General features: G+C 59.8%; 1 protein-coding gene and 1 long non-coding RNA gene across 5 annotated transcripts in view; one reads left to right on the forward strand and one right to left on the reverse strand.

Annotated features, from left to right (window-relative positions):
• PLXND1 (plexin D1) overlaps positions 1–12,390 on the reverse strand; it is a 49,035-nt gene extending 36,645 nt beyond the window's left edge. Inside the window, exon 1 of one of the 3 annotated variants that reach the window (XR_004312289.1) lies at positions 10,960–12,389. Coding sequence is in view for 2 of the 3 variants with exons in the window: in XM_032459015.1 (XP_032314906.1) it covers positions 10,960–12,276 (1,317 nt within the window). In the remaining variant the exon portion in view is untranslated. Of the gene's footprint in view, positions 1–10,959 lie in introns of all 3 variants that reach the window. The other 2 variants (XM_032459015.1, XM_032459016.1) reach the window with 2 other exon arrangements.
• Positions 12,391–12,517: 127 nt separating this feature from the next.
• LOC116657225 lies at positions 12,518–23,587 on the forward strand. 2 transcript variants are annotated; one of them, XR_004312291.1, is made up of 3 exons: positions 12,518–20,634; positions 21,505–21,710; positions 22,285–23,587. It is a non-coding gene; the product is annotated as an uncharacterized LOC116657225 (long non-coding RNA). The 2 variants fall into 2 exon arrangements; XR_004312290.1 differs by having other exon boundaries at positions 22,330–23,587.
• Positions 23,588–23,865: the final 278 nt, after the last annotated feature.

Genomic DNA, 23,865 nt, shown 5'->3' on the forward strand with positions numbered 1-23,865 from the left:
GTGGTTCTGTCCCAGATACAGACAGCACCGGCTGCTGGGGCCCTGTGCTTGGGAAGTGACGGCACCTTCCTGCCTCAAGTGTTTGACTGTTACCGAACCCTGAACCCAGGAAAGAGAGATTTCACTACCGAGAAGCTGAAAGTGCGTGATCACTTTTGGGTGTTAAGCAGACTTTGGGGTGTGCCGCTCCCCGCATGGGGAGGGGGCGGGGGCTGAGCTGAGCCCCTCCCAGTCACCTGGCACGGCAGCAAAGCACTGCATGCAACGTGGGATCCTGGAAAAGGAAAAAGGACATTCGTGGAGCAAAGGCTGGAGTTTTGTTGAGAGTAAAGGACCAACGTTGGTTTCTTAGTTTTGACAAATGTATGCTCTTAGCAATGGGGAAAACGGAGGGTGGAGGATGTACTAGCTTTTATACTTCCCTGTAAATCTAACATTATTTCAAATTAAAACGTTTATAAAAAAAAAAAAAGAAAAATGCAAAGCAGGTTATAAGCCACCCACAGCTCAAGAGCCTTCAACGGATCCCTAGTGCCCTCAACATAAAGCCTAACTGCGCCTGGACCCTCAAGGCCCTGCTCGATCTGGCCTGCCCTCTGTGGCTTCTCTCCATCCCTGTCCCGGCCAGCTCCTATCCCTCAGCGTGGACAGGCATGGAGGGGCCAGGAGAAGGCCCCAGATGGGACTGGAGGAGAGGGAGCCAGCAGCACCTGGCAGGGGAGTAACAGAGTCTGACAGTCTTCGGGAGGCCTCAAAAGCCAGGCCTAGACAACAGGGCACTAAATGCTGCCAGCTTGTCGCTTCCCAGGTGAGTAACCCTCCCCCCAACCTTGGTCCGAAGCTCTGAGGTTGAAGAGGGAAGTGTTCTCCAGGTCCCCAAGGGCACAGGTCAGGTCTGGATTTGAAACCACACCTGTGACTCCAAACCCAAACTCCTCCATCCCACTCCACCCCTGAGACAGCAGCTACAGGGCTGTGGCTCCACCGGGCTGACCCCTCCACTGAGGCATGGAAACGGCCTACTGTGTGCCGGCCCTGGGAGGGGACAGGACAGACTTGGCTCTGGGGGGCCTCTGGCAACAGCCCCCACACCAAGGAGGAAGCCGCCGGCCGCCAAGAAAGGAAATACCAGTGCCTCCCAAGCGATCAAGACGCTCACTTCCTGGAGGGGCGGCAGCGGGGCAAAGGAGGGAGACAATGGCCAACCAGGCCAGAGAACAAGTCAGGAGGCCTGGCTCTGAGCTGGAGGGGAAAGCAGTGCTTTGGGGAAATGAAGGCAGAGAGAGAGGCAGAGGCTTCCTCAGGACACACAGCACAGTAATTCCCTCCCTGACCCCAGGCTGCCTAAATCGGGCAGGAAAAGCCAACCAACCAATCAAGCAATGGACACAACAGCTTGGGCAGACCCTTCCAAAGCTTCAGAGACCTGCCTTGGTTTCCCCGGCCCCTCCCTGGAGGAAGTAGATCGCCCAGCCCCCGGTAACAGAGGTCACCTGGCCCAGCTGGGCACCACCTGGAAGGGCCGTGTGAACCTGCCAGCCGGGTCACTCTGAGCATGATGCATCCACCCACCCACAATTAGCACTCCTGGTCCTGCTGCCCAGCCGAACACAGTGGGGAGGGACAGCCCCCAGGCTGAGGTCCGAGCCCTGGCTGCACAGAAGACCTGCTGGGCTCAAGCACCGAGCACATACCCTCATTGTGTTCCCATTTAACAGACAGAGAAACTGAGGCTCCTGACATGCCAAGTCTCATAGCTCTTAACTCACTGTGGGTTGCCCAATCTTCACTGAGCCTCAGTCTTCTTACCTATAAAATGGGGACAATCCCTGCACACATCATAGAGATTCAGCTTACAGCAGCCCTCAGTACCAAGCACTGCAGATGTTCAACAAATGTTCCCAATTAGCTCCGCAGGCTGTCGGGCAGAGGCTCGGGGACACCCGAGGATGGGAGGGCCCCCAGGACCAGCCACTCCACCACTCCCCGAGGTCCAGCATCTGAGGCTGGATCCGCAGCACTGCCCTGACAGGGGGACGGGGAGCTGGGAGCTAGGCGCTCGGGCCGGGGCGTGCTCTGCTCAAGGCCGGCATGGGAACGGCTGCTGCGGCCGCTGACTCAAGCAGCCGTTGTTTTGTTAGCTGGACGCGGCCCCCAGACACCCAGCTCCCCCTTCTCGGAGCTGCTTCTCATTCCGGCCCGGCCTGGCCCCGCTTCCAGCCCTCCCCCTGGGTCCCAGAGGAGCGCAGTGTGGGATGGGCAGCGGGACTCTTCCCTGGCCGGGGAACAGCCGCTCCCTCCCGCCAGCTCTAACGGGGGGGGGGGGGGGGGGGGGGCGGTGGCAGAGCCACAGCGCCAGCCCCTCCTCACCCTGGAACATTTCAGTCCCAGCTTCTTCCCCTGAAGGGACGCAGGCAGGAGCAGCTGAGAGCACAGCTGCCTCTCCTGGGGAAATTCGGCCTTCCTCCTCTGGGCTGAGGGGCCCTGGGGACTGGAACTCACACCCTTCTCGCGGCCCCCTGGGAGTGCTGGCCTCAGTGCCAGAGTCCTCTTACAACAGCTTGTGGCCACAGCCCATGGGCCCTCAGCAAACATCTCTGGGCAGGGTCCCCCTGTGCTGGACATAGAGGCGACAGGGGGCCCTCTCTCTAGCTGCTCATGTGCCAGTTCAGAGATCATCCCCAAGTCGGGAAGGGACAGCTTTATAGTAACAACACAGAAGAATCAACAATACACAATAAGTAGCCACGGTTTACTTTGTGCAGAGCCCTCTGCCTGTACAACCTCATTTAACTCTCACCGTACCCTCGTAAGTTACTGCTACTTTACAGCCAAGGAAACTGAGGCACAGAGAGGTGACGTGACTTGCCCTGGGTCACACAGCCAGAACAGTCAGACATGAGCCTCAGTCCTAGGCAGGCTGGCTCGAGAATCCTCGTCCTAACCCACAGTCCCTCCACCCACTGCTCTGTCGGGCACTGCCAATAGCTGCCGGGGGCTGGAAAGGCCCTGGGTTGCAGGTTGGGGAAACTGAGGCCTATCAAGGCTCTGGCCACTTCTAGTGGGCTCAATCACCCCAAATACAGATGGCAGACGAGCTCTGAGAGGGGCACAGTGGGCAGAGGTGACCAGCGATCCCTGTTTAGCTCCTTTCCCCGCCCGCCTCTACCTCAAGGCCTCTGCCCACAGCCCCCCCATTATTTACCGATCAGAGCAGAGAGCACTCCATGATTAACGCCCCACTGGGGCCCCGCTGGGCCTCGTAATGGAGCTGCGAGCTTCCTCCCCGCAGCGCGTGATTTATCGTGTTTCAGAGGAAAGGATGGTGGGCTGGGCGGGGCGAGCCTTGCTGGCCGGGCAGATCTCGGCAGATCTCAGTGGCATCGAGTATCAGCGGGAGTGGGCGGTGCAGGGGCCCTTCTGGGAGGCCTGCTGGGTTCGGCCCTGGCCCAACACGGGCTTTGGAAAGAAGAAAACGGCCGAGCTCTGGGGGTAGCCAGGATCCAAATCCACGTGGCTGGTGCCAGGAGACTTTCTGGGCCTGTCCCCACATGGGGACCAGCTGGTTTCCATGGCAATCCCCACACCGCCGGCAGAGCTGCAGAGGCCCTGGGGAGTCACCTGGTCCAGCCACAGTGGGGGCTCTGGGAGAGAGCCTCCTGCTCCAGCCAGCACCTGGCAGGACTACTGTGGGGCCAGCAGCCACAAGGTCCCTTGTAAAACCAGATCACTATGTCTCACTCTTCCCTCAAGGCCTTGCCGGCTCCCCACAGCCCACAGGACAGCGTCCAAATCCTTGGCCTGCACCCTAGACCTCACATACTCTCAGCTTCATCTCTGCCTGCTACCCAAACCATGTTCTACCATATCTCTGGGCCTTTGCTCCTACTGTGTCTTCTGCCTGGAATGCCTTCCCCAGCCCCATCTGTCAAAGTCCTGCTCCAACGTCCCCCTCCTCCAGTAAGCCTTCCCTGACTCCCTCAGATGAGGCTGGTCAGTGAGCAGTTCCGGCTACGGTGTACTTTCTGTTGCTATCTCCTTGTTGATGGTCTGGGGGCTCCTGGAGGAAGGGGTGGGGTCTGATTCATCGGTTTCGAGGGGCTGCCATGTAACACAGCTGAGCCCCCTCCCTGCCACACTCCAGAGAACCCTCCACCAGCAGCACAGACTGGCAGGAGATGTGTCCCAGGAGGTCTGGGCTCTGGTGGGCAAAGATGGAGATGGCTGCAGACCTGGGGCACAGGAGCCCAGTACCAGGGGGGCCGACCCCAGCCTGGGACATGCTGGGCACGGGGCTCGGCAGCTCTGCAGGCCTCACTGGCAGGATATCACTACTCCCCACAACAGCCATAGCAGGGGAAGATCCATGAGTCTCAGTTTCTTTACCTTTAAAATGGTCCCATTCACCCCTTCCCACTGTGACCTCAAGGGCCCCTGTGGCTCACACCCCTTCGGTCAGTGTTCTCAGAGGAACCGAGGAGCAAAGGCGATGAGCACAGGCCCTGCAGCCAGACACCTGCTCCACCTTTGACCCCTGTGTGACCTCAGGCAAGTCACTTATCCTCTCTGGGCCTCTGTTTCCCCTTTCTGTAGACTAGGGATAGCAGTCACCCCATTCCATTTTGGGGGTGCCTAAAAGATACACACTATATGTAAAGTGTTTTTGCAAAGTGCCCAACACAGAGTAAGCTCCCAGGAAAAAACAACAGTAAAATAACAATGCTGATGGAAGCTGTTCTGGAGACAGAGTGAGGGCTTTCTTGCCACCCCACAGCCCAACTCAGACTGGGAAACTGAGGTCCAGAAAGGGGAAGGGACCCATCATGCCCCCCAGGGGCTCAGGCCTCATGCGGTCTTCCGTATACACGGTGTCTGTTCTCCACCCTCTAGCAACCAGGACTGGAACCCGGCCTGTCTCCTTACCCTCCGTGAAAACCAGCAGCCATGGCAGCGGGCAGAGAGACTCCTGTAGAGGGTGTTTCTGCAGCGGCCGCCGCACACGCAGCCTCCGCCGAACGCCAGGCTGCCCTGTTCTTTTCTGTGCTGAGCCCACTTTACAGATGGGGAAATGGAGGCCCAGAGAAGGTAAGCGACTTGCCGGAGGCCACAGCTAGGAAGGTGCAGTGCTAGGATTTGAATCCAGGGAGTTGGCGCCAGGGTTCACCCTGGGCATGCCTGGGTGTGACAGGCTTAACTGTGGGCGTGGCCAGACCATGATAAACTCTCCACCCTCCTAGCAAATGCTGGACAGTGAGGTGCTGTCCCGGAGGTGGCCTGCCAAGCCCCAGGACCCAGCATGGTCAGGGCGGGGGTCCGTGTTGAAAGCAATTTGTCAAGTCATTCAAACTGATTACATCTCTCATTCTCACACCCAAAGGGCCGGGGAGCTCCCAATCACCTTTTCAGAGATGAACACAACTAGGTGCCTCCCTGCCCCCCTGCCTCCCTCAAGAGGCCCAATCAGCCCCAGCCCCCAACTTCTGGGCCGGCCTCTGCAGAAGCCCTAGTCAGCCTCACCCAGCTTGGGAGCTGAGTTACTGCAGCGGCAGCTCCCAGTTTCCACGCCTGTGTGGAGGTGCCATCACAGAGGTGGTTCTGTACAAAGGGCCCCGCCCAAATCTCCATGGGATGGGGGTCACTGCAGGACCCCCAGCTGAGAGTCCACAGCTAACACCAGCCCTCAGCCAGGGCGGACTCCACAGCCAGTCTGCAGCCCCCTACTTCTGTTAACCAGCTGCGAGACCCTGGGCCTCAGTTTCCCCACCTCTAAACTAGGGATCACAGTGCTTCCTGCCTCACAGGGTGGGGGGTGGGGGTGCTGCAAGATCAAACGCACTGGTGCTTGTGAAGGGGTCGCACAGCATCCCTGCTCAGAACTGAGGGCTCGGTGATGGCTGTTATTCAGGCCTGGAGAGAGGGCACCCACCCCACCGTCCACACACCCCTCAGGTCCACCAGATGCTCAGCGTCTGCACCGTCACAGCAGCAACGCCAGGCCCGCTCTCTGTGCCTCCCCCACCTCTGAGCTCGGCTGGGAGGCACCAAACACACCAGCTCATCTTCAGGACCCGGTTCTGTCCCATCTCCTCCAAGGGCCCAACCCTCCCTCCTCTGAGTGCTTCCTGCCCCCCTGGATGTTCCACAGACTGAGCACACTTTTCTTTTTTTTTTCTCCTGGTACTACACCTCTACCTGCTGTTTCCTGGGCAGTTCATGTGAGATTTCAATCTGCCCACATCCTCAGAAGGAGATGCTGTCCCATTTTACAGTGAGAAAGCATGAGGCCCAGAGGAGGTAAATGACTCACCCTGGGTCACACTGCTTACCCTCCTGTACCTGGCAGTCAAGACTGATGACATTCCCAGGGTAGGGAGGAACGTCAACCGTCTCCTGGCCCAAGACCTGTCTGTCTCTCTAGGCTAGAAGGTCGTCCTGGCCAATCTTGCCAGAATCCCCTTCTAAGTCGCACAAGTATCTCTGCTCATACCCTCGGCCACGGGGATCTCACTCCCCACCCCCAGCCCAATTCCAAACTGAAAGCCCATCTTGGAACCTGGCTCCCTCCACCTCCACCCAGCATTTCAGCCCCTAAATTGGTTCAGAAAACGCCTTCTTGACACCCACCCACCGCATGCCAGTTTAAAACCGCCTGAGGGTTTTTTCTCCACCTTGACTATAAAAAGACACCTTGAAAATAAAACATTAACATTTCCCTGTCAGTTTTCCTTTCAATTTAGAAGTGCAAACATTATGGTCATTCATAGGTTGAGGAGAAAGACTTGAGGAAGGGAGTTGGACTACCCTCACCTTCCTGGGTGGGCCTGTGCCTCAGTTTCCCCACCGACACCACACGCCAACTTCCCAACTCACTTTCACCTCAGACGTGAATTAAGGAAAGGGACCCAAGCCACACACGACGGTGGCTGATTTTCTCACTCACTGTCTCTCTCGAAATAGGCCAAAGGCCCCAAATATGCCAGAAACAATTAGGGACAAAGTGGAGGCCCTCTGAAGGCTGCGGGGGGAAAGGTTTCCCAGCGCCTTCACCATCTTTAAGGTGGAGAGCAGGGGACAGAGCCTGCAGGGCGGGGAGATACCCAAGACCGCCCCGGCTGGGGCCGTGGAGCAAAAGCACAAGGCTGGTTTCCAGAGGCCTCGCTGAGCCGCCCTGCTTGGGGGTCAGATATCCCTGGAGAAGAGAAGGAAGGGCAGGATCCTGTCCCCCGTGTCCATCCCCACTGAGGCCATCTGGTGCTGACGAAGTCTGGCCAGATGGGGCTGGAAGGAAAGGGGATCCCAGGCCCCAGTACGCACCCCGTTGCACCCCTACCCCAACTCCCACCCCAACGCTGGGCCAGACTGGGCGGCTCCCTTCTCCTCCATCCCGTCCGCCCCTACCTCTCAGGCTACACCCCGGCCTCCGAATCTGTCCCAAAGCCCTGGCTTCCCTCTGCGCCCTCAGACCGGCCCGCCACATTCCCTGAGCATGGGCCTGGCTGGCCGCCCCCAGTACCTGCCACAGAGCCTGGCATACAGTAGGCGCTCAAAAAATACTTGCAAATGACGAAGTGAATCTCTCGCCTGGAAGGTAGCACCAGCTTCCCACCGACTCCCCCGCCTTTCATCTTTCCTTCTCACCAGCCACCTAAGGGCTTTCCAAACTGCTTATATTGAAAACAATCAGAGTCATTGCAAATGCCTGTGCCGGGCACCTACTAGCTGCTCACCTGTGGTAGTCCCTCCCTTAGTTCCCGTGAGGTCGGTGCTAGGATGATTGGTCTCACTCTACAGAGGAGGAAACTGAGGTGCTGGTTCAGATCAGATCACTTATGTGGCTAAACCCCTGCATGGCTCCCCATGTCCCCAGGACCCGGTCCTGACTTCACAACACAGCCTACCTGCACTTGCACCCACACCGCAGGCCTACCCTCCTCCCCCGCCCCCACTCATGCCCCCCGCCTACCCCTTCACCCCCGGCCCCAGCCACACTGACCGCCTTTCACTGCCCCAGCCTGCCTTGCTGTTTCCTACCCCCAGGCCTTTGCACAGGCTGTTCCCTTTGCCTGGACCTTTCCTCCTGCCAGCTTCACATGGCCGACTCCTGCTCATCCATCGCCTCTGCTTTGCTACCATGTCCCCCAGAGGCCTGGATGCCTCTCTCTGGGCTCCCTCTACCCGGGGTCTCCCATCATAGCACCCATCCTTCTGGGCTGTAAGTGCCTGGCCATGTGCACAATCCCCGAGAGCAGAAACTGAGGGAGTCACCATTGGTCCTCAGAGCATAGCACAGGGCTGGGCACACAGTAGGGGCTTAAGAAATGTTTACTGAGGCTTCCATCTGGGGCTAGAGGTAGGGTCTTTACTGTTGCAGGACAAACCAAATAGGTCACTCACTATTTGCTGTCCAGGACCAAGCCCAGACCTGTGCTAATAAGGCTCCTGGGGCAGTAAGAACAAGAGCAGCGGGCATCTACAAGGCACTCATGACGTGCCAGGTGCAAGTGCTTTACGTTAGTTAATTCATTCAGTCCCTAGCAATCCATAGAGATGTGTTTTCATTGTCCCCACTTTACGGACGTGGAAACTGAGGCTAAGAGCGGTTAAGTCACTTGTCAAGGTCATACAGCTGGGAAGTGACAGAGTAGGATTTAACCCAGGGTGCAGAGTCCAAGTTCTTAGCCTGTAACTGACAACAGCCTGGAGCAAGAGTAACCATCACCCACCCACCCCGCAACCAGAGGCTGCCAGGGGCCCAGACCTGGGGCCTTGGACACTTCTGGGAGATACTGCTCAGCAGCACTGGCCTGTGCCCACAGCCAGGCACAGGGGAGGGGAGGAGGGGGGATGCAGGGAGGGTGGCCAAGGAGGGCCAGGATCCACCCCACCTTGGGGTGGGGAGGAGGCCCTTGGCCACTCTGTCCCTGAGACTGTGTCCCTGGAGAGGCCCTGCCCCCTAAGGAAAGGGAAGCCCCAGCCCCCTTCAGCAGAGTGAGTCACTGCACCAGGCCAGGCTGGGGACGAGGGACCGTGGGAATCAGGACGGTTCCTGCCAGAGGGGGAGGGGAGAACGTGGTGGCCTGAGGAATCCCACAGATCGCCTCACACCAAGGGCCTGGATGGACACACAGGCCTGGAAAGGTCCAAAGAAGGCCCCAGGGGCTGACCCAACCTCGGCCCTGCCGACAAGGTCTCCCCTCCATCAAGCAGGGGCTGACTCCCCATTCACCTCCTCCAGCCCTGAGACTCCTGGAAACAAAAGCTTGTGCCACAGAAGATAGCCCATGCGGGGATGTGGCTCTTGAGGGGGCAGGGGAATGGTGGATGTCCCAACCACGGTGCTGGGCGGCCCCCGGCGGGTGGCAGAGCCGCTCCAGGGCCAGTGTGCCCTGCTCACCCACCTGCGACCTCTACTTCAGGGCAGCTAGCCAGCCGGGTGGTGGGCAGTGCGGGGGCCCAGCTGCGGGCGAAGGAATCTGTGTTTTCTCAAAGCCCCAGTGTTGGGCACACCCACAGAGGATAATGAATCTCATGAGCTTCTTGTCAGGGCCTGAGGATCATGCAGAAAGGATGGGGCAGGGCCATTGGGGATCTGGTCCCAAGGAGAGCTCTGTAATCCCCAGGGGAAGGCTGAGTTCTGCATTTTGCTGAGGGAGAGATTAAGGCTTCCCAGGGGAGTGGCCAAGGCTGGGGTTGAAACAAACTCCCCAGACTCAGCCCGGGATGGAGAGTGTGGACAAGGCACAGGGACCTTCCTCCCAGGGCCCCCTGAAGAAGTCACCCCTTGCTGATGTACTTCCTTAAGTGGAACCACACAAAATTCCCTCCTGCACCCCTGTGTCACATCCCCCCCAAGATCAACTCACACCCCGATCCCCCAACCTGGCCCCCCTCACCCCTGCCCAACCCCAGACACCTGGGCCCTTTTCCCACCCAGCTGCCTACGGCCCTACACCTGGCTCTCCTCATTCCCTCGTGAGCTCCATGGGCCTCCCCGGTGCTGCACACAGTCCTGCTCAACTCCCTCCACTCTCCCGGCACCGGCACCTCCCCACCCCAGCCACCGAGACTCCTCCAACACACACACACACTCTGAGCTCCATGGCTGTAAGGCAGCAAAGGCTTGGTGGCATTAAGATCACAGATGCTGAGGTCATTCAGCCTGGATTCAAATCCTATCTCTGCTAGTTCTTGGCTGTGTGATCTTAAGTAAGTTACTTAACCTCTCTGTGCCTCAGGTTCTTCATCTGTGAAATGAGGATGAGAACAGAGCCTACCTGAGAGGGCTGTTGTTAAAACCTAGAGTTACACCAATGTGATACGCTTAGGAAGCATTTCACAAGTGCTATCACCTTCCCTGCAGCCCCCATGTCTGGTGCATGTTCCCAGTTCAGTGACACACAAGTGTGGGGCACACATCTTGCTGCCAGCCCCCACACACATCTGCAGGGCCCTGGTGCATGCCTCCCTGCGCACCTGCCACACCTGCACATACATGTGCCAACTCCCAAAGGCAGTCCTGATGGGCTCACACAGCCAGCCTAGAACACACCTTTGGTCAGACGCTGCACTCACTTGCTCAGCCCGTTCTTTTGACCCTCACGTGCACACCTGGGATGTATATAAACCTCTGGCTCTCTTCAGCGCACACCTGTGTACCCATCCACAACCCAGACCCCTCATGAACACCTAGGTGTGAGTACCTGTAACCTAGCGCACACCTGGGCCATATTCATGCCGGTGCCCCCGATTCCGCTGACATCTGTACCCTCGCGAGTATGCCTAAGATACCGAAAATGAACCTGTAGCCCAGAGTACACACTCGGGTACCCATACACGCACATCTGGGCCCCCGCACGCTCACACCTGCGACCTGCTCAGTGCAAAACCTGTCCAGTTACCCGCACACTCTTCCTCCGGCGCCCTGGGATGGTCCCCGGCACCCCCGCTACCTGAGCGTACCTGGATGTTGCGCTTGCGCTCGCAGGCCGGCCCGGTGCCCTGCACCACGCTGTCGAGCACGGCCACCACGTCGGGTGCGGGCTCCACGAAGCAGGCGGTGCGCGCTGCGCGGATTGCGGCTTGCACGTCTGCGAAGCGGAAGGCACAGAGAGCGGCGGGGGTCATGCGTGACGCTGGGGCCCCCTGCGGCCGCTCGAAGACCGCAAAGAGCAGTTCGCGCGCGGGGAAGACGGACACCAGGCGGCTGTAGAGGTCGCCGCGGCCCGCGCCGCCCGCGCACTGCAAGCCAAGTTGGATGTAGGACTCAGTGAGCTTCTTGGCGTCGCCGCCTGCGCCGCGGGGCAGGCAGATGCGCGCCAGCAGGCTCTGCGCCTGGCTTTCCTTGTCACCCGCGCGCGCCTCGCTGTTGAGCGCCAGGTACGCGTAGGACTGGGCGTCTGGCTGCGGGTCCGGTGGGTGCAGGAAGGCGCGCACGAAGCCCAGCTTGTGCTGCTCCTTGGCGCCCTGCTTGATCTTGAGGATGTTGTCGTCGGAGGGGTTGAGGTCGAAGGTGAAGAGCTTGGCCAGGTCGCCGCGCGCATCCAGGGAGCGGATGGCGATCTCGGGCGTGTTCTCGAAGCGGTGGTCCTCCAGGCTGCGGTTGCGCGGGAAGAAGGCGCTGCCGTAGCCCGTGTACGTGGCGCCGACGAGCAGACGGCTGCCCCCGGTGCCTGCGGGCGGGGGCAGGACCAGCCCCACGGTGGACGCGTTCGGGTGGTTGGCCGCCACGTTCAGCATGCTGGGGAACACGGTGACCGGCTCCGCCGGCGGCGCGGCTGGCGGGAAGTGCACGGCCACCGCCGAGATGTTGCCCCGCCGACGCAGCTGGCAGAAGCCCTGGTAGATGGAACCGCACACGACCACCAGGCCCTGGCTAGGGTCCAGTTGCAGGATCTTGTTGTAGTTGTCGGTGAGACGCCGCGGGTGCTCGCACGAGGCCTGAGGCAGCTGCGGGGCGTGACACAGCGGGCTGTCGGCCACCGGGCCCACGGCCGCCTCGGCCTCCAGGCTCAGGTTGGCGCCCGACAGCTGGTAGAGTCGGTTGACGGCCGCCAGGTACACCGTCCCCACCGCGCCGTCCAGGGCGAAGTTGTTGGTGGGCGTGGGCGAGGGGAACCGGCGCTGGATCTCCAGGGCGCCGGCCCGCGCCGCCCCCAGGAGCAGCAGCAGCAGCAGCGGCGGGCACGACGGGTCCCGGAATGGCGGGCGCGGCCGCAGGGGGCTGGCCGCGGCGGCCCGGGCGCTAAGGGGTGCGCCGCCCGCGGCGCGACGAGCCATCCGGGCGTGCGCGGGCTGCGCGGCGCGGCGAGTGCATGGGGCGCGGCGCGGCCGGGAGCCGGGAGCCCGGAGGCGGCAGGAGGCGGGGGGCGGGCCCGGGCCGCGAGGCGCTTCCTGCCCGCGCCAGCCGCCCCCGGCCCCGGCGCCCCGGCCGGGCTCAGCGGCTCCGCGCAACCCGGGGGCGGGGCGGGGGCGGCTCCGCTGCAGACACGCCCTCGCGCCGCGCCCCGCCCGGCCGCGCCCCGCCCCCGGGCCCCCTCCCGCCCCGGGCCCACCTCCCCACGCGCCCCGGGCCCCCGCCCCCGGCTTCCAGCCGGCCCCGCCCCGCCCCGCCCTCCGGCCGCCCGGCACCCGCTCTGCTGTCGGTGGCTCTCGCCGCCCCGCACCCTCCAGGACCCTCCCGCTAGGCGCCCGCGGCCCGAGGCTCCTTTCCCGGCGCTGCCTCTGCCTCCGTCACTGGTTGCCTTAGTTCTTTCCACCTCTTGGCTACTTGGCCTGTCTCTCGGGCTTGTTTTATTTTTTCCTTCCTCTTTTCTCCCGTCTCTCTCTCCTCTGTGTGTCTCTGTCTCCCTGTCTCTGTCTGCGTGGCCCGCCCCCCACCCAAACTCCGAGGGTGTTGTCTCCCCTTTTCTCTGTCTCTGGTTCTCCTTCTCCCTCCCGTCTGTGTTGTCCCCACCGCCCCCCTAGCCGCCCAGTTTTCCGCGTTATTCTCTCTCCCTCTTCTCTCCTTCTGCTCTTCTGTCCCCGGCTCTCTCCGTCGTCTCTCCTGGCTCCCTCTGCGCCTCCCCTTCAGATGCTCTGTCTCTCTCTCCATCCCTCTGACCTCCTATCTCCTCCACCTCTGTCCACCCCCAACTCTCCCTCTCTGCCTTCCTGAACCCCACAATCCCGCCAGCCCCTCCCCACCTCACACTCCACTCCCTTTCACAGAGCACTGTCCAGGCCTTCGACCCAAGGGCCTGGACACCCCTAGGGTCAGCGGGACAGGGGGCACCACCCCCTCGGATCCCACGATCTGTCCCCCAAACTGCAGCCCCAAAAGGGATTTGACAAGTGGCAGGTACAGAGACCAGAGCTCAGGGGTCAGACATATAAATCAGGGGACCGTGGAGAGGAACTCTTCCAGGCCTGTGCTGAGCCGCGAAAACACCCAGGGTGAGGCGCTGGTCCTGGGGCGTGATGGCCCCAGGAGGCCCACAGTTGCCTCCTCTGGAGATCCAGCCATCCTCCACCCACCTTATTCGGGACTCTGGAAGGACCTAAAATCCTCCCAGATTTAGTGGAGGATCAGGAAGATCAGCCGCAGGCCAGCTGGCACTGGGCCAGCTTCTCCTTTCAACTGAGAGGAGCAGGTAGGCACCAGGGCCGAGGCAGGCAGCGACCAGAACAGGAACACAGAGCCTGGGTGACAGCATCCATGGGTCTGGCCACTGCCAGGCACCCTGCCAAGCCCTTCACGTGTCCTGACTCCCTTTCTCCTCACAGCAGCCCTCTGAGGCTGATACGACTACTGTCCCACCTTACAGATTCAGAGCCTGAGGTCTCAGAGGTGAAGGGACTAACCCGAGATGGATGCGGAGCTCACAAGTCTGTTGGCTCCGAACATCACCCCAACTCTCCCCGGCCCCACGGCCTCTCAGAATAGGGGGCTCACGTGGCAGGTGCCCATGGTCCTGGCTCTGACAGTGGCCTGGCCTCCCTCACCTGTCCCCACCTGGCCAGGAAGGAAGGCTGGGGGTTTCTCTGTGCCCCACGGTGTAGGCAGGAAAGGCCAGGCCTACAGCCATCCCCCACTTCCCTCACCCCAACACCCTCGCCTTCCTGCCATCAGCATTTGCCCATCACGTGGGCCTTTTTCCAAGCCCTCTGTCTGTTGGGCCACTGCTTTGATAGCCAGGAGTGTTCAACACAGGAAATCAGAGGCTCTGCTTCTGACACCCCATCCCCCACCGCTGGGGCTCAAGGCCACTCAGGGTACAGCTGGACAGGACTGACGTCTGCACCTGCATCTCCAGGTGGAGAGGACTCGTGTTTTGCCATCAGCATGAGCGGACTGGGGTGCCCTGCAGGGGTGCAGGAGGCTGCCTCAGTGGACCTCACTCAACCTCTCCCCAGAGCCCTCCCCCATCACCCAGCTGTCATCTCCCTCCCCGTCTAATCTCGAACCTTCCCCACCCTGTCTCTGGTTTTGTCTGTCTTCTTGCTCCTCCCGGTTTCTCTCTTTGTCTTTCTCTTTCCCAGTCTCTCCCCCCACCCTTCCACACTCTGTCTCTTTGTGTGTGTATCTCTTTTTCTCTCCATGTCTCTGTCTCTCTGCCTCCCTATCTCCCACCCACCTCTCCCCCTCTGGCCCCTCCCAGCTTCCTTCCTGTCTCCAGGCTCATCTTGCCACATCCTGCAGCTCCCCCCACTGAGCCTTGAGGATAATGCTCTGTGTGGTCGCAGCTCAGCCTGGCACACAGTGGATGGTTCCATTTCTGGCCACTCTGGACACAAACTACCTGCCCAACTGAGCGCTGGGACTCAGGAGCTGCGGGGAGCTGCGGGTATGCAGCGTCAGGTGAGCCACAGAAGGCACAGCCACGGTCCACGTGTCTTCGCATAAGCTGTAGACGGAAGTGCTGTGTGGCCTAGGGCAAGGCACTTGCCCTCTCTGAGCCTCAGTTTTCTTGTCTGTACAACAAGGACAATCATATAGCACACCAGCCCTGGGAGGTTATAAGATGTGAAGAACGTAAGGTGCCAGAAAGCACAGTGATGGGCACATGGCAGGCATTAGGCAAATGCCAGCTTTTCCCCTTACACTGAGCGATGGCCCATCAGGGCCCCAAGGCAGCGAGCAGAGCCAGTGTCCACCAAGGGCAAACGACTGTGCCCATCACTGCTCCATGCAATCTCATGCGATTCTCACAACCAACTGACAAGGCAGAGGTCACTGAACCCATTTCACAGATGGAGACACTGGGGGGGGGCATTAGCAAGGTGAGGATTTGAACACAGATCTGTCTCCAGATCGTACGCTTTCTTGCCTCCGCCCATCATTTGGGAGCTCTCGCAGCCCAGGATGGGTCAGGGTGGCTGCCACGGCCCTACTGAGGTGCTGATTACTGTGGGCTGAGAGAATGAAGAAAGGAACGAATGAACGGAAGAACCCACATCTCCCTGACCTTGCTAAGAGGCAGAGGGGTTTCCTCCCAGAAGGGGAGATGGATGGTACCGAGGAGGGCAAGTTAGGCGGCACCAGCATTAACTCACTTTGAATTAACTAATCCAGATTAACCAACCCTGGAGTGACTGCCAGCTAACCTGGTTCACTCTGTGATTCAGGCCCTTTTCAGTTTTTGCTCAAGACTTCTGATTCTATCAAGGAGAAGCTCTCTCTCTGGGGCTAATGTGTCTTCAATGCCTTGCTAACATTTGTCATTGTTCATTTTTAATAGAGAGGAGGTCTCAGGCGCAGCATTCTAGAATTTACTCAGCTCTTTGTTTTCTTTATAATATTTACAGTTACTTTCTGCTTTTGCCAAGTGATACTGGCTTTCCAAGTACAATAATGATGTAAAGCTTGCTTGGTAAATGCATTTATCGAAGTTTTTAAAATGTGAGTTAATTTAAAGACAAATATGCAGTAGGTCATAACCCAAGTGGCACAAAACACTTGAAATTTGGGAAACAGTAATCTGATCCAGTGCCTTTGGAGCTGGGGACACAGTGGCCCAGACGGGGCAGGTCCTTGCCTGGATGCCCCAGGGTGGGTGACCTGGCCTCTCACCGCCACCTGGGTGGGGGCTTCCCCACCCTGCCCCGTCCCTGCCCGGCCCTCGGGCTGCCCAGGGCAGAGCCGTGAGGACGAGGAGGAGGAGGAAATGTTTTCCTTCTTCAATTGGAAAGAATAACAGTGAGGCCAGGGCTGCGCAGGGAGGAGGGGGCCCCTGGCCTCCTGTCCCTTGGGCCTGGCCTCAGCGAAGGCTTTCCTTGAAGGAAGTGCTAGTGACACACTGCCTGCTCCTGCAACGCCTTGATGACAGGAACAGAGTACTCGGGACAGCTCGGTAACCCAGCGTGGGCCCTGATGGTGCCAGGAGCCACAGCCACAGTTCCTCTGGGACTCTGCCTGTCTCATGTCCTCCTGGGAGCAACCCGGAGAGGTGGGTTTTATCAGCCCCATTTTACAGACAGGGACACTGAGGGTCAGGGAGGTGTCACCACTTGCCCACAGCTGCACAGCTCACAGGCCTCCAAACCCTGCTCTGGGCCGTGGCATCCCTCTGCCTCTTGCCTTGGAGCTGGGAGACCTGAGTTCCAGGCCCAGGTCGGCCCCTACCCACCTGGGTGACCATGGTGGCCCCACCTCTCTTTGAGCCTCAGCTTCCTCATCTGGAAAAGGGGAGCATGGTCCCTCTCACCAGGCTGCTGTGAGGATGGAAAAACATACACTTGTCACAGGTCCAGCATGTCAGGAAGGAGGGTGTCCACTGACTTTCCAGCTCTGACTCACAGGGTCCTCTCTCCTAGGCTCCTCGAATCCATAGTCTGTACCCCTCCTGGGAGAGCCCCCCACACCCAGATAATGATGCCCTCCATCTTCACGGCGCTGCCACTGAGACGGGGCGTCCATGCCAGTGCCGTCAAAGGCACAAAGGCACAAGATCACTTCCTGTCATTAGCCCTCCACCAGGCCTCCCTCCCCTCTTCTCAGAAACTGGGACACCAAGGTGCAGAGAGGCCTAGAGACCTGCCTGAGGTCACACAGCAGAGGGGTAGCCCGAAGTGACCCCTGCCTCTTCTCTAGCCAGCTTTGTCCTGCCACACTGGGTCTCCTGTCATTGCCACCACGTCCTACTGGAGTGGCCCTCAAGGGGCTGGGTGACCCGAGCGGCAGCACCGACGGGAGACACAGCACCCACCATGCTGCTGTGTTTCAGCTAGAGAGCTGGTGTTTCCCCACCGCAGACTCTGCGAAGGACCAGGGGGTTTAGCCTGCTTCAGAGTTCTGGAATGTTCCCTCCGCTTCCCCCACTGGATGCCCCCCAGGGGCAGGATGGGCAGGAGGCAGGGGTGGCCTTCTAGGCCTGGTTTCAGGGCTCAGGACGGGGGCCTGTCCTTGCCTGTGACGGCTCCTCCACTCGGTTCTGTCTTTGTCTCCCTGAGGGGCTGGAGGAAATGGTTCTCATTCCTGCGTGTGGGAGACGCCTTCTCCTGACTCTGGGCACATCCCTGCCCTCTGCGGTGGGGACGCAGCAGGCGGCAAGCTGGGGTGGGGACCCGGAGCCCCCTTGCACCCATCCCGGGCGCCTGGCCTGCCGAGCCCCCGCGTGGCCCCTTTGTGCTCTGTGAGTCGGATAATGGGCGGCATTCTCAGACGTCCAGTCATGGGTCTGGGCCCGTGAAAGGACCCCAGCAGCTCCACACTGAGGCCTCTGTCCAGCAGCAGTGGGGGGGGGGGTGCAGGGCCGCCCCGGGGGACCCCACCCACATTCCTGGGCTGCTGCCATCTCCAGGGGACAGCTGCTGGGGCAGGCTGGGGGGCAGGTGATCCCTGAGCAGATAGTAGGTGGTCCACGAATGGAGCCGCAGAGACAAGGGAAAGCCCAGATCTGAGAGGACAGGGAGCGATGTGGGCTGAGCACCTACTGTGCACCAGCCATTTCTCAGCCAGCCCTGGTAAAAACCACTGAAGGTCTGTGCTACTGACCCCATTTGATGCATGAGTAAACTGAGACTCAGAGAGGCAAGGCCATGGTCCTGGATTTGAACCCAGGCCTGTCTGACCATGCTCATTCCATTGGACACTGAATGAGCACCTACTGTATGCTCTGGGACACAGCAGTCTCAATGCCCTGAGGATATACAGAGGAGCATTCTGCCAACCAGGCCCGTGGGAGCAAAGAAGGCAGGCTTCCTGGGGAAAGGGACAGCTGAGCCAGGAGCCCCCACAGGATTACTGAGTCTCCAACACAATCTTTCACACGGCAGGACTATGAGGTCCACTGACAGAGGACGAGACCGAGGCTCTGAAAAGGGAAGTGACTTGCTTGGGGCCACCCAGCTGCTCAAGGTGGAGCTGGAATTTTCAGGCTTGGCTGTTTAATCTTCTCCAGGAGTGGGGTCCAGCCAAGGTTATCGAGTTGCCATCCTGTGGTCCTGGGACCTGAGTTCAGATCCCCACCCTCTGCTTCCCAACTGTGTGACCCAGGGTGAGTCCCTTTGCCTCTCTGGGTCTCAGGTTCCATACCTGTGAAATGGGTCTAAGAGTCCCCACCTCTCCAGGCTGTGGGAATCAAATGAGATAATCCCTAGAGAGCGTGGAGCCAGCACCTGACTCACAATAGATAATCAATGACATTTATTATTAAAGCCACTGATGCGGAGGCGATGTTGCTGCTGCTACCATTCCCCCCACCAACTCCAGCTTCTGGAAAGTTATGCCCGTGCCCTGCCCTAGCTAGATGGATCCCCGAACTGCCTGGGTTTTCGTCAGGTGCCCACAGGGGCAGCTCTTCTCTCTGTCCCATCCTCCTCCCTCTGCAGCCAGGGCCTCATCTCAGGACCCTTTTGCCCCCTCTAGACTACATCATCCTCTGGGCTTCAGTTTTCTCTTCTGGAAAATGGGATGATGCATCTGCCCACGGAGGAGAGTTGGCCAGTGATGTCCGGTCTCTGCTCAGGGCAGCACTGGGTCTTTTCCTCAGTGGCTCCCTGGAGTCCAGCGCTTAGTAGGTGCTCCCTAGACCTGGCCTGGAACTGAACCGATTCTGAGATCCCTCCCACTCCAGCTGAGCGCTTGCTCCATGCTGAGCGCACACAACAACTGGATGAACCTCACGGCTCCAGGACAGGGCAACGAGATGCTCCCTCCCATTCAGGCACACACAAGGTGTATGCAAGAGTCTGGCGTGGATGAGCAGGGCCCAGATCTCACCAGCTGTGTGGCGGACAGGAGTCCCTAAAGAGAACCCAGCATCCGGAGAAGATGTGTTTCCTCTCTTGTTTTCTAGGTCAACTTGCATGCACCCCCTCAAGAGCCAGCCCAAATGTCACCTCCTCCGGAAAGTCTTTTCTAGTGAACTCCTAGGCATCCCTCAAGGCCTAGTCTAAATGGCCCTTCTTCTGAGAAGACTTCCTTGAGCCCTGAAGCAGTATTAGGAGCTCCTCCCATCAAACTGCTTACCACACAGTACGAGGGCGTTTGTCCTCCCCAGTGGCCTGGGAGGTCTTCCAGCATGGGACACAGTCACTATCCCTAAATGCTGGGATGGATGGATGGCTGTATCACCACCCCAGGACATCTGCCGGGCAGACAGGATGGTCACTCTGCTGCTGGAGACCCCTTCCTGGGCAATGCCAGACAGACTCTCCCAAAGGGGCCTCTCTGACCCCTGTTTTGTCCACATGGCCACACTGACCGCCCAGCTTCACAAAACCAGGCCACAGCAGGCCATCCTGCTCTGTGCACTTCAGCCTGGGAGACCCACTGGCCCTCAGGGTGACCCCTCACACCCGATTCCCTGGGTAGTTCTGAGGGTCCTGCCCTCTCCTGGGTGAATAAAATGCTAGGACAGAGGTCTTCCTTCATTCAACAACCACTGACCAAGCACCTGCTATGTGCCAGGTATGGGGGACATTATGGGAGCCCTACAGGCATGGTCCGCATCCTCAGCCCAGCCTCATAGGGGAGACAGTCTTCCATCAAGTAACTCATATAATTACATAACCGCAAAGGCCGCAGGTCCTACGAAAGGTGATACCAAGCGGTTCCGGAGGGTTTCTCACAGGGAGCTTTAGCCCATGTTGGGGTCCACAAGGGCTTCCCTGAGGCAGTGAGCTGTAAGTGAGATCTGCAGGATGCTGCAGGGAGAGCTGTCCCGCAAGGGGACAAGGACAAAGGCTGGAGGGAGCAGCCCGCGGGCCCTGGAGGGGCAGGACACAGAGGTGAGGGGGCTCTGCCGGGGCTGGAGGGCTGGGCAGCGCTGGGGGAGCCTCTGGCTGCCGTGAGTCCAGGAGGCAGGAGATGGCTCCCAGATGGAGTGGGGAAGGAGGAGAATGACTGAGGGAGGCCCGGGAGGGTGCTTCTGCAGATGCCCAGGGAGGTGACAGCAGGGGCCTGACTGGGGGAGGCAGAGGTAGGGGAGGGAGACAGCCAAAGGTGGGGACCAGGCTGTGCAATGGGGTGAGGGGAGGGAGCTCCGAGGCCTCGGGCTTCACCAACCAGGGGTTCCTCTTTCAGAGTCAGAGAGCAGCGGGGGACCAGCAGATCGGTGGGGGCTCTCGGAGGTGTTACGTTCAAAGGGCCTCTCTTGGCCACAGGGGCCTCCCTGGTCACTGGGTGCAGAGTCTGCCCTGTCTGCACGCTGGCAGGTGGGGAGCGCAGCACCCTGGCCCACGGCTCTGAGGGGGCAGGGCCTTCTCACAGACAGCTGCCCGGGGAAGGTGGGGCTGGGCCCGCAGCCGGGAGAGGCGAGGCCGCAGGGGCCCCACAGGGCCGCCTGAGTCATGAGCTTCCCCACAGCGGGGTGGGGGGGCTGTGCGCACCGTGTTTGTGTGCACGTCGGGGTCAGGTGCACAGGATGCTGGTCTGGGTGCACATCGGGGAGGAGGTACAGGCAAAGGTCTGTGTGTGACAGGCTGAGCTGAGGGATGTCACGAGGGCTGCCAGGGCCACGTGTGGCTCACACTGGGATCCTGGTGCTCCTGCCCCCAGCGCTGCTAGAGGGTTTCCTCCTGAAACTGATTTTTACAATCAGCCTTCAATAGCCGGATCTCTGCTTTGTAGGGTTCAGCCTGGCCTTGTGTTGTCTAGCCTCTGACCTTGAGTGGCCCAGGCTCTGGCCTTGGATGGTCTTGCCTCTGGCCTTGGATGGTCCAGCCCTTAACCTTGGGCAGGCCAGCCTGTGAGTAATTACTCAGCCGAGCCAAAGTCCCTTCTGTTGAGGAACTTGGAACTAGTTCTTTAGGGACTTTTGGGTGACGCCATCCCTCAGCTTACTCAAGAGCAGCGTCCACTGACCACAGCCGGAGTCTCAGGATGAACCACTGTTCCTCGCCCGTACTTCCCCGCAGGCTTCCCCCACCCCTATCTGGAACCTGTGTCCCAAAGGCCCAGCAGTCCCAGAGGTCCCAGTGTGCAGATTAAGTCTCACCATGCGCTGAACTTCCCTCCCGACTCTGTCCCCCTGGCTAAGTCCCCAGGGTGTCTCCAAGACTCAGTTTTGGCCTCTCTTCTTCCAGGCAGCCTTCCCTGATCTCCCAGGCTGGAAGGGGGCTCCCAGGACCCCAGGCTGCCACCATCAGCGCAACTACATTTGGTGACGATGTGTCTTTGCTCTGGCTTCCCTACCAGCCAGGGTGCATCTCAGGAGCTGCATCTTGTTGTGGGGGTACCTGTGTCCCTCAAATCACCAGGCAGAAGGTTGGACACAAAGCAGCTCATGAGGGTGGGTGAATGAATGAATGAATGAGAGAGGCGAACAATGTTCTCCCATCACTTTCTTGGCTGTTACCACTCCATACAGCTCCCCTCCCCTCCTGCTAATGTCCCCACCTGCTCTCACCCACCCGCCAAGGAAGGTTGATACCCCTCGCCTGCCCTGGGGACGGTTTGTGAGTCTAAAATACAGCTTTTCCCATGAGGATGTGACTTGGCTGGGTTGAAAGTCACAGGACAGTGGCACCAGTGTCACCTCCATTCCCCTAGCTCAGGGCCACAGGCAGGGGAGGGGCACTTTGGGGTCCTCACGCAGCATGGGAGGCTAGGGGGGCCTTCCTGCCTCCCCACTTCCCAACTGTGGGACCTCAGGCAGAGCCCTCCTCTCCCCCGCCTGCTTCCCCATCTGCAAAACGGGGGAGCAGCTGCACTCTGGGACCCCCTCACAGCCCCTGGCACACAGCAGGTCAAGACCTACAAGGCAGAAAAAGCCTTTTGGAATAAAAGCAGCTAATGTTTATTGAGGCTTCCAGGGAGCACTGTTCCCAGAGCCTCACAGGGATTATGGTGTTTATTCCTCACAGTGACAACCTGCGAGGGAGGCCCTTTTTATTACACACATTTTGCAGGTGGGAAGGAAGGCGTGGCAGAGTTAAGTGACCAAAGTCGCGGACTGAATGCGTGGCATGGCCTGACGGAGCCCAGTCCTCCACCGCGCTGCACTCAAAGAACCCCGGAGGCGCCCGGACACCCCATCCCCTCCTCCTACCCATCCAGAGGCCACCCCCAGTCACCTCTCATCGGTCTAAGACAACTTCATCGGTCCGAGCCTCACCCCCTCCTGCCTCTCCTGGAATCACTTCTCCTTGAAACAGCCTGAGGGACATTTTCAAATTGCAAAGCTGTTCATGCTGTTTTCCTAAAACTTGAAACCCTGCAAATGCTCTTGGGGTAAAGTCTTGTCCCTTCTGCCTCGTCCACAGCCTCTGAGACCCCGCACCCTCCCTGCACAGGGCTGTGGGCACCCTAGTTGGGGCATTCTTTGGTTAATGTCTGCAGACACCCAAGGGCAGGTCCCCATCTGCCTGTCCACTGCTGCTGCCCCAGGGTGAGACCCCCAGGAGGTGCTCTTATCCCTAAGTGAGCACTGAACAAGCCCTCGGGCTGGTGTGGCGTCCAACAGAACACAGACTTAGTGGTGGGTGCACGGCAGAGACGCTGAACGGCTGCCCAGGGAGGGAGCCCCCAGCGCCTGCCCAGCGTCCAGGGGAAGCTATTTCCAGCTCCGGGAAACAGGAAGTGAGTCATGGCCAAGAAGGCCGGCCAGACGCTCCGCACCTCGGGTGCGATTGATGAGCGCCCGGACGGAAGGGCCGGCCGCACCTCGGGAAGCAGGAAGGAGGCCTGGAGGAAGAGGATAGGAGGAGAGACCCTCTCCCCAGCAAAACAGGCGGCCCTGAGGGGCCCCAGCGGAAGCAGATGAGGTCAGCACAGATGCGGCCACCAGCCCATTGTCCCACCACACCTGGGGTCGGTGGAGCGGCCACATACCAAAACCCCCCAACCCAACCGACAGCCATCCTGGGCCAGCCCAGGGCCTGCACTTATCTCATTTACTGCGCCTCCCCCGGCCCCGCGAGCACAGGGTCTACGGGCCCGCTTTACAGAAGGCCAAAGAGAGGCAGGGACTTGCCAAGGCCACGTAAACAGACAGGATAGCGTGGGACTTGAACCCAGCTCTGTGTGACCATGGATCTCTCAGAGGGTACAGGAGACTCAGGGGACACCAGCACTGGCCCGGAGGCAGCCACCAAGAATGTCTGGGGCAGGTGTCTGAGGCCCTGTCTGGATTTTAGTCCCATTTCAGTCTCTACCTGAAAACAGGACCAAGCAAGTCCCCTGCCCCTGGCCCCAATTTCCCCATCCTCATTCAAGAGGCCTGACTGCCCAGGCCAGAGTCAAAGAGTCAAAGTCAGGCGTCTGAGGCTGGGATGGTCCCCTAAGCTGGGGCTCCCTGGGCTGGGGACCAGGGGACCCCTTCCACCTTACATCCAGGGACCCCAAGGATGGTTTGGCCAGGGCACCACCTGTGAACGTCCATCTGGGACAAGGGGCTGTGTTGGCCCGCTGTGGTCACCCCTGACAGCGGTGGGGGGTGCTCAGGC

This window comes from Camelus ferus, chromosome 17 (genome assembly GCF_009834535.1).
Source record: "Camelus ferus isolate YT-003-E chromosome 17, BCGSAC_Cfer_1.0, whole genome shotgun sequence".
Classification (NCBI taxonomy): Eukaryota; Metazoa; Chordata; class Mammalia; order Artiodactyla; family Camelidae; genus Camelus; species Camelus ferus.